This window comes from Hyla sarda, chromosome 9 (genome assembly GCF_029499605.1).
Source record: "Hyla sarda isolate aHylSar1 chromosome 9, aHylSar1.hap1, whole genome shotgun sequence".
Taxonomy (NCBI): Eukaryota; Metazoa; Chordata; class Amphibia; order Anura; family Hylidae; genus Hyla; species Hyla sarda.
The window spans coordinates 125,239,969-125,252,608 of NC_079197.1; the positions used below are offsets into that span (position 1 = coordinate 125,239,969).

Below are 12,640 nucleotides of genomic sequence, written 5' to 3' on the forward strand. Positions count from 1 at the left end.
TGCATCACAGGAAAAGGCCAGGAGAGCCTTTTAATATGCTAGTCGCCTAAGGAGAAGGCAATGAGGGAAAGAGGTTTTCCCCAATAAGCTACTTAGGACTGGACGGCTAGTATGAGTTAGCTACAGGAAAAGGCCAGGAGAGCCTTTTTAGCATATTAGTCGCCTAGGAGGACGGCAACGAGGGAATAGATACCTTCCGAGGTTTTCCCCAATAAGCTTATGGCATATGGGGTACTTCTGCCTGCCTAGAACTCTGTTGCCAATGATAGTACAAGTAATACATGGTAAAACACATTTGTCCAAAGGGGCCATGCTGCAAGTCATAGACAAATCCTGGATAGCCCCTGGTATCTCCTCTACCGTAGTAGCTTTTGTTCAAGACTGTATGACCTGTGCTTTATACAATCCAGGGAGGACTATACCAGCCCCCTGAAGTATACCCAAAGCCACTCTGTCTGCTCTAGAGAGTCCAGGTAGATTACATAAGCTTGACCCCTTGTTCACGCTATGTGTTTGTCTTGGTGTGTGCTGAGCTCTTTAGGCTGACCTGAGGCCTACCCCATGGGGAGGATGTATTACAGTTATAACATTAGTATGAGAATCTGTCCTCATATGTGCAGTTCTTGTGAAAGTATCTGAAACTAACATGTGGGCAAGTGTTGTCTTTCCTCCCAGATCCAGACAGTATTGAAGGAACCCACACGCTACAGCCTGGAGGCTACGTGTATGTAAAGAAACATACCAGGAAGTCCCTCGTGCCCCGATTTGAAGGACCATATCAAGTCCTCTTGACTACAGCCACTGGATTCATACATCACACTGCAAAAGGGCGGTATCTGACCATGACAATACTTTGGTTTCTGTTTAACTGTCTAATATGTTACATCACAAACTTACATGACAAAAACTGGCTGAATAATAAATTTTTTCCTCAAGGTACCGGAGAAGAGTGTCATAACATGACAGGACATAAAAAATGTAGTGAATCCTCATATTACCAGCCCTATGACCCGACATGTAATAGGTTACTGTGGTACATTAGGACAGAAACCCGGATGGTGCTACATGACTAACGCCTCAAGACTGATTGACATAGTTAATAAACTGATAAATCAACATTCCTCTTATTGGGAACTCCGAAGAGACACATATTGGGTATGTGGAAGGGGGCCTACAAGTGGTTGCCAGTAGGGGTTAATGGTACATGCATCCTAGCCAGACTCACTCCCTCGACTTTTGTGATACCCAGCAAAGATGTTGACATGAGAGCAGTCCCAAGACACATGCTATACCAGAGAGCAGCAGACAACAAGGAAAGAGAGAATGGAAGACCACACGTAGTTCAAATGGGAACAGCCAATAGACTCTTCAGCACTCTATTTGTATACCCCATGATGATGTAAATGTGGGACAAATTAGTTGAGGCCACTGACTACTTTGACGACCAAATATATGATATTCTGGAAATCACTAACACCTCTGTGTATGTACAAAATCAGCTGATGATAGTGACTAACCAGCACACGATAGTTCTTGATTACCTTACAGCTGCTCAAGGGGAAATGTGCCAGATTATAGGCCCCACTTGCTGTCACTACATAGACACCACAGGTACCATCCAGATGCACCACCAACTTGAAAACATACAAAAACTAAGGGAACAGTACGCTAAAGACAATGACAAAAATAAAGATAAATGGTGGGTAGACACTTTCTCCATAATAAACCAAGCCACCTGGTTGAAAGGTATTGGAGGATGGATAGGAGGTGCCTTACACTTTATATTAGTTGTTATTATAGCAGTTGTTATTCTTTTATCTTATTTAGTTATAAAGCTTTTGATGATATGTATAAGTCACTGCACAAATAGAATCAGTAAATACTGAGTCTTGTTTACTTCAAATGAATGGGTTAACAAACATTTTATGCTGTTTTCCCAGGATGTAGAAGAAATAAAGATCAGCATTTGTTTCCAGGTTCTCATGTCTCCTCTCTTTCTTTTGTTTCTAGATTGACATCACACCTGAAACACTCTTCCTGGTGAGGATGCCGGTCCATTACTCAGGGGACGGAGCCAATTTAAGAAGACTTTGTTCCCTCGGACAACTCGCGGTCTGGGATAGTACCCGAGGAAAGACCTGCTATACACCTGACCTGGAGGATCCAGTTCTTTCAGATGATGATGTCAAAGGGGGAAATGATGGAATTGGGTAGAGGAGAACTCCATTTTGAACTCCAAGGTAAAGTTTACTGCGCATACCCTATTGAAAATCAGCTATATAAGAAAATACACTTGAGAAGAGGGTCAGACTTGTACTGCCCTCGGCTTAGAGATAGCACTTGTGTCTGTGTCTTGATTTGAGTGGGAGGCTGGCGTTGGGAGGAAAGTAGGGTGACTGCAGCCCCTTACAAGCCTTACACGCACTAATTGGGCATCCGAAGACGTCTCGACCTTTTGGGGTCGAACCTAACAATAGGTTCTATGCATAAGGCTTCGAGGTGGTGTCCACGGATCTTAACAGTCCAGACCAATGCAATGCACCTGTCATTTTTTGATACATGAATATGCTGTATTGCTCACTCATGATTTCACTGTAGATAATAATAGTTGGATTACTATACATTATATGTACTATGTTATATGTATTATTCTATGCAGAGAAGGGGAAAAAAAGCTAAAGAATAATAAATGGATACAGTATGAACTAGTCGTGATTGTTAAGAAGGGAATTATAAGTGAAAACTAAGGAAACGACAGCACTATTATCTATAAGACATAGCTACAAGACTGATACTGACATTTGAAAGCAATAATAGAAATAATAATGGAAAGTAATTATGACAAAATTGAATGATGAACAATAATGATAAATATATTGTTCGATTGTCAGTCAATCAATTTACACATTTATGTATTCCATTCTCAACATTTATGGGATATCATTGTGCTCTTCTGTGATATGTCTATTACATTATTGGCTTCTATTTATTCTTAATCTATATAATTGTGTTTTAGTAACTGGAAGGTTTGTTTATTATTTTATTTTACCCATCATTCACTCATACTATACATCACTCTGTGCTTGCATTCAGTAGGATACTGTCTTTCATTACTGAATTACTATTTTTTTTAACCATATTTCCTTTATTATGCACTACATTAAGTAAAATATTTAATATTATAGCTTAGACTGTATAGTAAATATAATAATAGAATATGTACAGTATATGTGTGTCTCTAGGGTCATACATAAGGATTGGACCCAAGAGTAAAAGCCTGAATCGAAACAACCCAACGAGGCAAAACAATAAGAAAAAACCTTTATGACTGCAGATAACAGTGGAATAAGTTACTGCATTCAGTCACTGAATTATAGCCTGTAGTCTTATGTCTTGGAGTGGAGCAGAGCTGGCCCGGAGAACGGTGAAGGTTCAGGCAGCAGCACCAAAGTCACATAACTCTACTGACCATTTTGGCTGGGTTCACATATGTCCAGCATCTAGCATAGATGAACTCAGCCGAAATCTTGATGCAACTGATGCCACAACTGATGACAACATGCGTCAGTTGTCATCAGTTGTGGAGCATCTGGTGTCCATTTTTTCTGCATGCCGGACACGGGGACGTGGAAAGCTGCGTTGCCCTGTCCAGTGCCGTCTGGCATGTCAACCATCCGGCATCCAAATTGAGATGCCAGATGAATGTGAACTGTCCTATCCAAATGAATGGGATCAGTTCTAGTATCAGTTTTTCTCCAGTGCTTTTTAGCAAGCAATGGAGAGAAAAGATGACTGATGCTAGACGTATGTGAACAGGCCCTAAGTAGAGCTGCTCTGTGTATATGCCAGCTTCCAGCTGCAACAGTAACGAAAAGGCCGTCTGTACAAGGACTTTCATAGACTGTGAGGAGTGCAAGCCCCTCACAGTCTATGGCCCCTATAGCAGCTGCATGGACAGTATCGATATTCCATTCAAGACTCTAGAGACCACCATATTGTTGAACAATCAGTTTTCATGAAACATGATTTTTTAGGGTTTATATTTACCTACAATTATTTTAGTTAATGGGTTAATACTTATGAAAACCTTAAGGAGAATATGTCATCAGAAAAGACAACAGCCCCCAAAAAGTTTTGGTTTTTAAGGGGTTGTGAGGGATAAAAACCAATATATGACTGGGGGTGGTGTAACAATATAAATATAGTCTTGCTCCCTTTCTGGACCAAGACTATTTTTGGGCCTCAAAACTGAGCTTTTTTTTTTTCCATCAGTGCACTGCAAGAGCCATATATTTATTTATTTTCTGGCATTGTAGCTGTATAATGGATTTGAACTTGAAATAAGTTATGGTTTTTATCTGCAGCCTTTATCCTTTTTTAACAGTATCTTTTATTCTTATTTTTGTTAGTGAAAAAAAAAACCCTAGTAGTTCTGCCTTTGTAGCTTTGCATTGCAGTATAAATAACTAGTTAACTACTATGGTCAGTACAAATACAACAGTAACAAATATATATAGTTTTCTTAATGTTTAGCAGTTTTGTAAAACAAAAGCATGTTTTATGGATTCATTTTTGGGCTGCTGCCTTCCAAGGGTCATAGAGGAAGATTTATCAAAACCTGTGCAGAGGAAGAGTGGTGCAGTTGCCCATAGCAACCAATCAGATTGCTTCTTTCATATTCCACAGGCCTCTTTAGAGGCCTGTGGAAAATGAAAGAAGCGATCTGATTGGTTGCTATGGGCAACTGCACCACTCTTCCTCTGCACAGGTTTTGATAAATCTCCCCCATAGTTTTTCATATTGTTCGGTAGCTTTATGATGGCTTGCTTTTTACAGGAAAAAACAAAACAAAAGTTATAACCAGAATTTGAATATTATCATAATAGAAAAGGCACTACAGTGCAGTACATACTAAGAGAACTCCAAAGTGAGTAAGATGGTTACAAGAACACGAAGTGTATTCCTTGTTTGTAAATGTCACTGAACAACCAGATGTGTTCCAACCACCCAAATTATCTGTACCTGTAAACAGAACACAAAATGTACAATCATCATGATCAAAATAAATCAGTAAGGCAAATTATATACACTTAAGATTTAAAAAAAGACTTAAAAAATGTACTGAACTAGCAAATATAAGAGCTATAGGGGTTGCAGAGCTATTAGCCTCAGATCCCAGTACATGGTGGGGTAGTAGGCCAATTGGCACTAAAATGTAAATATTCAATGTTCAAGGTATTACACACTGTGATGGAATATAAAGTGACCTTGTGCACATAACCGCTGTAGTGCTTACCGGAGCATTTATGACTGACAGTGTTATAGGAGGATCTATGACTGACAGTTTAAAGAGGTATTTCAGTATAAAACATAATACCTTAATAAGACTATCACCAAAAGATGTAAAACTTACTATTATAATGTTATCACACATTGAACTGGCTTCAGCATGTTTTTGCTTGAATTACCTCTAACAGGAAGTTATGTAGCCATTTCTTTGGGGTACAGGTATTGCACAGCATAGACATTGGTAAGGCCCCTTTCACACTATAAAAATTCATCCGTAATGAGAGTCCGACATAAAAATCTTGAAAATCGGCCGTTAAACGGCCATTAGAAAATCCCTAGCAGCCGTTAGAAAATCCCATTATAGTCCATCGAATTTTTCTAATAGCCGTTTTAACCCGTCATCACCTGTTCTTAACCCCTTAAGGACCAAGCCCATTTTGGCCTTAAGGACCAGACCAATTTTATTTTTGCATTTTCGTTTTTTCCTCCTCGCCTTCTAAAACTCATTACACTCTTATATTTCCATCCACAGACCCATATTAAGGCTTGTTTTTTGCGTCACCAATTGTACTTTGTAAGGACATCACTTATTTTACCATAAAATGTACAGCGCAACCAAACAAATATTATTTATGTGGGAAAATTGAAAGTCCTAAACTAGTCCTAAACTAGTCCTAAACTTATGACAGCAGTGGGTCATCAAAGTTTCAGTTCCTAACCAAATGAGGCATGTAGACAAGTCTAGTAGTACAGTGGTCATAAAATATCATATGAAATATGTACACGTCAGGGGAGATTTATGAAAACCTGTGCAGAGGAAAAGTTGACCAGAGCAACCCTTTACATTGCTTATTTTATTTTTAAAAGGAAGCAATATGATTGGTTGTTTTGGACAATTGGTCTACTTTTCCTCTGCACGTATTTTTCTAGATTTCCGCCATTATGCTTAAATCCACTATGAACATCTCACCAGTGCTTGGACATTCAGAGGAATTAGCAGATTTGTAAGAAAAACATCACGTAAAATAATGTGACTTACTCTTTTTAGTAAAGTCCCAGAAGGCACACTTCACCGGGTAATCCTCCTAAAAGAAAAGGGAAGATAAGACTTGGAGCAAAAATGTTGTGTTTTATAAATAAACATTCTTTAATCTACGATCTAACAGGTTCAAAACTATCAGAATTGGAAGAGGTTCGGAGTCATGAGGTTTTGTATGTATAAGAAGCACTATTTTTGTAAAAACAACCATAAAAAACACCAGAGATAAAGGACTTACCGTCTATACTCGAGTATAAGCCGAGTTTTTCAGCATGATTTTTCGTGCTGAAAACACCCCCCTCGGCTTATACTCGAGTGAACTCTCCGCCCTCAGTGGTCTTCAACCTGCAGACCTCCAGAGGTTTCAAAACTACAACTCCCAGCAAGCCCGGGCAGCCATCGGCTGTCCAGGCTTGCTGGGAGTTGTAGTTTTGAAACCTCTGGAGGTCCGCAGGTTGAAGACCACTGCGGCCTTCAACATCATCCAGACCCCTCTCACCCCCTTTAGTTCTGTACTCACCTCCGCTCGGCGCTGGTCCGTTGCTGCAGGACTGTCCGGTTAGGAGGTTGTCCGGTGGGATAGTGGTTCCGGGCTGCCATCTTCACCGGGGAGGCCTCTTCTACGCGCTTCGGGCTCGGTCCCGGAATAGTCACATTGCCTTGACGACGACGCAGAGGTACGTTCATTACCAACGTTCCTCTGCGTCATCGTCAAGGCACCGCCTCTATTCTGGGCCCGAAGCGCGGAGAAGAGGCCTCCCCGGTGAAGATGGCAGCCCGGAGCCACTATCCCACCGGACGACCTCCTCACCGGACAGTCCTGCAGCACCGGACCAGCGCCGAGTGGAGGTGAGTACAGAACTAAAGGGGGTGAAAGGGGGCTGGATGATGTTGAAGGCCGCAGTGGTCTTCAACCTGCAGACCTCCAGAGGTTTCAAAGCTACAACTCCCAGCAAGCCCGGACAGCCGATGGTTGCCCGGGCTTGCTGGGAGTTGTAGTTTTGAAACATCTGGAGGTCCGCAGGTTGAAGACCATGATGATGACATGTGGTGATGATGAAGGGGGGTGGGTGGGATTATGACAAGGGGATGATGAAGGGGGGGTGTGTGGAATGATGACAAGGGGATGATGACAAGGGGATGATGACAAGGGGATGATGACAGGTGGTGATGATGAAGGGGGGATGATGACAGGGTGATGATGATGAGGGTGTTAATGACAGGGGGTCTGGATGATGACGGGGGTCTGGATGATGACAGGGGGGATGATGTATTTCCCTCCCTAGGCTTATACTCAAGTCAATAACTTTTCCTGGGATTTTGGGGTGAAATTAGGGGCCTCGGCTTATATTCGGGTCGGCTTATACTCAAGTATAAACGGTATGTGGATATACCTTTACCCTTGTCTTTGAATGGCCACTGTCATTATAAGAATAACTTTTAAAATTCAAAACCAGTTTTATTAAAGACAACAGGCAAAACAGTGAATATACAAAGCAAGTATAGTATATCAATAGTTTTGGTTGGGATCAGAGTTTTCAGGGATCAGTTGATCGAGCCAGGAGAAGTGCACGCTCATTAATGTCTTTCCTGACTTTGTATCACGAGATCGAAACAGTCTCATAATGTAAATCTATAGGACCGTCTTGCTCACCATCATAATAATCAGTCAGGTCTAAACACTCAAACCCCAACTAATAAACACTTTTGACATGTCTCCAGGACATATATTATATATTATGACAAGTACACTTTAGGAAAACAGACCAAAATGAAATGCAAAAATTTTACGTGATTTCACTTTTCTTCTTTCTGAAGTATAAAAAAAGAAAGTAATGAAACTTACTACATTTTCTTTAACATGCCGCAATGTTATGTCTATTGGCTCCATCAGGTTGTCAACATTAATGCCCTCGAAACTGGCACTTATGATGTATGTGTTTAACTCAAGAAACCTGGATTCATAGTCCTGAAAAAGTTATGATTTTAATTATTTTATGATAATAATCCATCAATACGTGATCAAACATTCTGTTAACGTAATCACAGATTCTGATACAATATGCATGATACATTTGTAAAACATTTTAAGGGTACAGGATCTGCTGCATATTTTTGCTGCATATTTTCTTGAGCTGATTTTGCTACCCATTGAAATTAATAGCAGCAAAATTAGCTGCACAAAATATCCAGCAGATCCTGTACGTGTGAACGTACCCTTAAGCATTTTATATCTGTCAGAAGTATACAACAGTAAATAGTGTAATTAAGTGATCTCATGTGCCTTGGGCATATAACATGTACTGTAAACATTTTCTGAAACATAGGGACATCCAGGTTAAGGTCTTAAAAATCCTACTGATAAAATAGAAGCACAAAATTAGCTGTTTCTAAATATTTTTTTATTTCTTTCTTTAATTAATGAAATATCTTAAAAGGAAAACTGTCATCAGTGTTACCCGCACTTACCTGTTGGTACAGGTGTGTAGTGCGGGTGACATCGATGACAACCATACTTACCTGTCCCGGTTCTGTGGTCCCATTGTCCTGCTATCTTACAGTTCCTGCAGTAGGCTTGGGGCATGGATGGAGCTTCCTTACATTACCGCTGATGTCTCTCAGGGCCTGCTCGCAGCAGGGATCAGCAGAGAAACAGCAGCACTGACATCAGGAAGCTCTGTCCGTGCCCCAAGCCTTCTGCCAGAACAGAAAGGACAGAGAAAAATAGTGGGACAAGAGGACCACGGAACGGGTACAGGTAAGTATGGTTGTCATCATTGTCATCCGCACTACACACCTGTACCAAGAGGGTAGTGAACGTAACACTAATAACAGTTTTTTCTTTAATAGGTTCTCTCAGTTGTGTCTTCTAATTCTTGTTTTGTAATGTTAGAAGTGACCTCCGGTAGTCGACGGGATTCAAGGCGCTGAACACAGAATTAAAAGGGAACTGACGTTTATTCACCCATGATGGAACGCGTTTCACAGTACAACTGCTTCATCAGGCATACTCAGGTGAGTACGAACACATTTTATAGAGCCCACAGATTAACCCTTAATAGGAGAATCTGAAAGGGGCCATAATCACAAGATTTAAAAATTCAACAAAATATTGATAAATGTACACATTTATACTAATAAGAATGACATATATAAACCTATATGGATCAATAAAACCCAAAATAATAATAATAATAATAATAATAAATGCTTTAAAAAAAAATCTTGTTTTGTGCCAGTAAGAATTTATAAATGCACTTCTTTTTCACCTGGAATGGTGATAAATGCCCGATGAAGTTGAATTGAACCTTGGCTGATGATATTTCTGCTTGGTCTTGGATTGATTTGGGTAAATGTATAAAAGCTACAGCATTATCAGGAGGAAACTGCTCAAATGTTATCTGTGAAGAAAAACAACGTTTCGGAAAATTACTTTCAGCAAACATATAGATTTCTCTCATCCCCTCGCAATGTCCATACTCCACAGCAGAACATGGACATTGGCGTACTCAAACTATTCATATATTTACACTTTATTTTCACTCAAAAGGGGTTGTTGTCTGCATTGAAAAACCTCTTCAATGCTGAGCCAATCACACCCGTTCACTTCATCATTGTTTACACTGGGCGATGTGTTCCGAAAATTTTATTGCTCGCACAAAAGTTTCAATTAGCCAACCAATGAGTGGCTGATTACCAGGATTGACCGTTTCTAGGAAGCTTCAAATTTCATTTTTTGTATGCATTTCCTAGTGTAAAATCCATAGCATTTGTTGTGGATTTTGGTGAAAATGATGTTAAAAGAAAGAAACAGTTGTGTGAAATAAGCTTTTGTTTTTTCTTTTTCTGAACATCAGCACTTCAACAGTACTTTTCATGGTGGATATTTTGTGGATTTTGATTTCCCAGTTGCAGTCAATGAGAAAATCTGCAACAGATCTGCAGTGTATTTGGGCTGTAAATTGACTTGCTGCAGATTTTAAATACACACTACACACCAGTTAAATTCAAAAGTGCTTCTTTGTGTTAATAGGAAGTAGACAGATACTTATTACAGTATATTCACATGCTATTGGAAAAAATTTCCACGCCAAAAAACAGTTTCCTTCACCTAAATGAGAGCGTCTGCAGCATGTGCAAGGATTTTTTGCATGCACCAGCCAGATAAACCAGACATTTGCAGAAATTTCTTTAACAAATCTGACATGTTTAAATATATGGTAAAAGTTGTGAAAATCTCCATAAAAGGTGAACTAAAGCTAACTATAATAACCGTACCTCCACATTTCCTTCCAGATATGTTGTAACAGTGAAGTAGATTTCTTTAAATTTCTTTGATACCAGTAAAGCCATAGAATTAGCTGTCACATTTGCCGTTTCACCAGTAAAATTTATTTTAAATCCAACTTCCTCCATAAGGTTAAGTATCCTTAATTATAAACAATTACAAATCCTTGGTAAATATTTATGCACATATTAATACAATATAATGATTATATTAATTGTCAGTATTAACAACTTGTCAGTCTCCGCATAGATTACTTTTTTACCCATTCATTCAAACTAATGATGCCCATACAACTTCCCTGCCTTTACCCCTTAACAATCATTACTTAAAAAAAAAATACTAAAGTTTAACTGTAATTAACAATATACAAAGAACAAAAGGCAATCCTGCACTCACCGCCCAGGTACTCTATGTCCAGCTCCTCTCACGGGTGTAGCATCCGACTCGCAGGTGTGTTAGGCGTGGGGCGCTCAGAGGCTTCTGGTGGATTCTTATCCTGGTTTCCATTAATCCTAGCACCACCGGACTACTTATCATCTGTTACCTACCGTATGTATCCTTTTTCCTGTCCATTGGACAGTGGTTATATTAATGTTCATAACAGCAGTGGTGCCACTCAGATTTCTCTCTTTCTCTGATTTTAACTGTAATTAAAGTGATGGTCCAGTGAAAAACAACTTATCCCTCTGCCCACAGAATAGGGGATAAGTATCTGATCATGGGCGGTCCAACCACTGGGAATTGCTTTAATCTTCTAAACAGGACTCAGCTCTCTGAGAAGAGAAAGTGCTGCAAACGGCGTGCACTCCATTCATTCTCTATGGGAGTGCTGAAGGAAGAGACCCGAGTGCTTCACTCGAGCATCTCCGGCACTTCTTCAGAAATGAATGGAGCGAGTGCAGGGGTCCCGTTCAGAAGATCGCAGGGGGTCCCAGCAGTCGAATCACCTGTGATTAGACATGTATAAGATAAGCTGTCTTTCACTAAATCACCCTTTTAACAGTTTTGATATCATTTTTATACACTGATTTTACAGAAAGCATATAAGGGCTGTATACTAGACTATGCCGGTGAAGTCTGTTGACATATGCTTTACCTATAGGAGGCACTTTTTCTGAGAGATCTCTAGGTCTTAGTGGATCTTTATTGTTCCACAGGGTCCACTATAAATGTGTTGGTGCCTTAATACCGTTTATACCATTCAATGCAGCAGCATGTTTCACACTGTGATTTGTAACCAGGCAGAGCCATAGCTGAGTAAGGGTTACACACACACACTCAACACTGTAGGAACCTTCTAAAAGGAATATAACATATAAGGAAAGGGGCTAGTGCTCAGTGGGGGATTTGATCAGGAACTCTCAGTATGTTAAAGGGGTACTCCGGCGCTTAGACATCTTATCCCCTATCCAAAGGATAGGGCATAAGATGCCTAATCGCGGGGGTCCCGCCGCCGGGGACCCCCGTGATCTTGCACGCAGCATCCCAGTTAAAATCAGTCCCCGGAGCATGTTCGCTCCGGGTCTGATCACCAGTGACCACAGGGCAGGCGGCGTATGATGTCACGCCTCCGCCCCCGTGTAACGTCACGCTCCGCCCCTCAATGCAAGCCTATGGGACGGGTCATGACAGCTGTTAAGTATTAAAATCCAAGGGCCATCCATAGAAATGGGATGGAACAAAACAAAAAATAATAGAAGAATAAGCGGCCAATATTGAAAAGCATTTCTGAGGTTGTGGCTCAATCCTTATTCATCTAGCAATAGTTAATAAAAATAAATGACACAGTATAATAGGATACAAACTCACATGTGTATGTTTCCTATATATGTTGTTTTATTTACCTTCTTTAACTGTTGCCAGAGGAAGGAAGATCGAGCCACAACCTCTGAAGCAAATTTCAATATAGGCCACATATTCTTTCATTGTTGTTATATACATTATTATTCCTAAATAAACATTCTACGGAGGGCCCTGGAATTTAAAAATTTAGATTTAATCCATTGCTGCTGTTCAAACACCTA

The 12,640-nt window shown here is 40.2% G+C and overlaps 1 protein-coding gene across 6 annotated transcripts in view; it reads right to left on the minus strand.

Moving 5' to 3' along the window:
• ADGRG4 (adhesion G protein-coupled receptor G4) overlaps window positions 1–12,640 on the minus strand; it is a 114,816-nt gene that overhangs the window by 27,119 nt on the left and 75,057 nt on the right. For all 6 annotated transcript variants that reach the window (XM_056540140.1, XM_056540141.1, XM_056540142.1 and 3 more), the window contains 5 exons: window positions 10,607–10,757; window positions 9,598–9,729; window positions 8,175–8,297; window positions 6,329–6,374; window positions 4,913–5,022 (listed from right to left, as the gene is read on the minus strand). In XM_056540140.1, coding sequence (XP_056396115.1) covers window positions 4,913–5,022; window positions 6,329–6,374; window positions 8,175–8,297; window positions 9,598–9,729; window positions 10,607–10,757 — 562 coding nt within the window. The remainder of the gene's footprint in view (window positions 1–4,912; window positions 5,023–6,328; window positions 6,375–8,174; window positions 8,298–9,597; window positions 9,730–10,606; window positions 10,758–12,640) is intronic.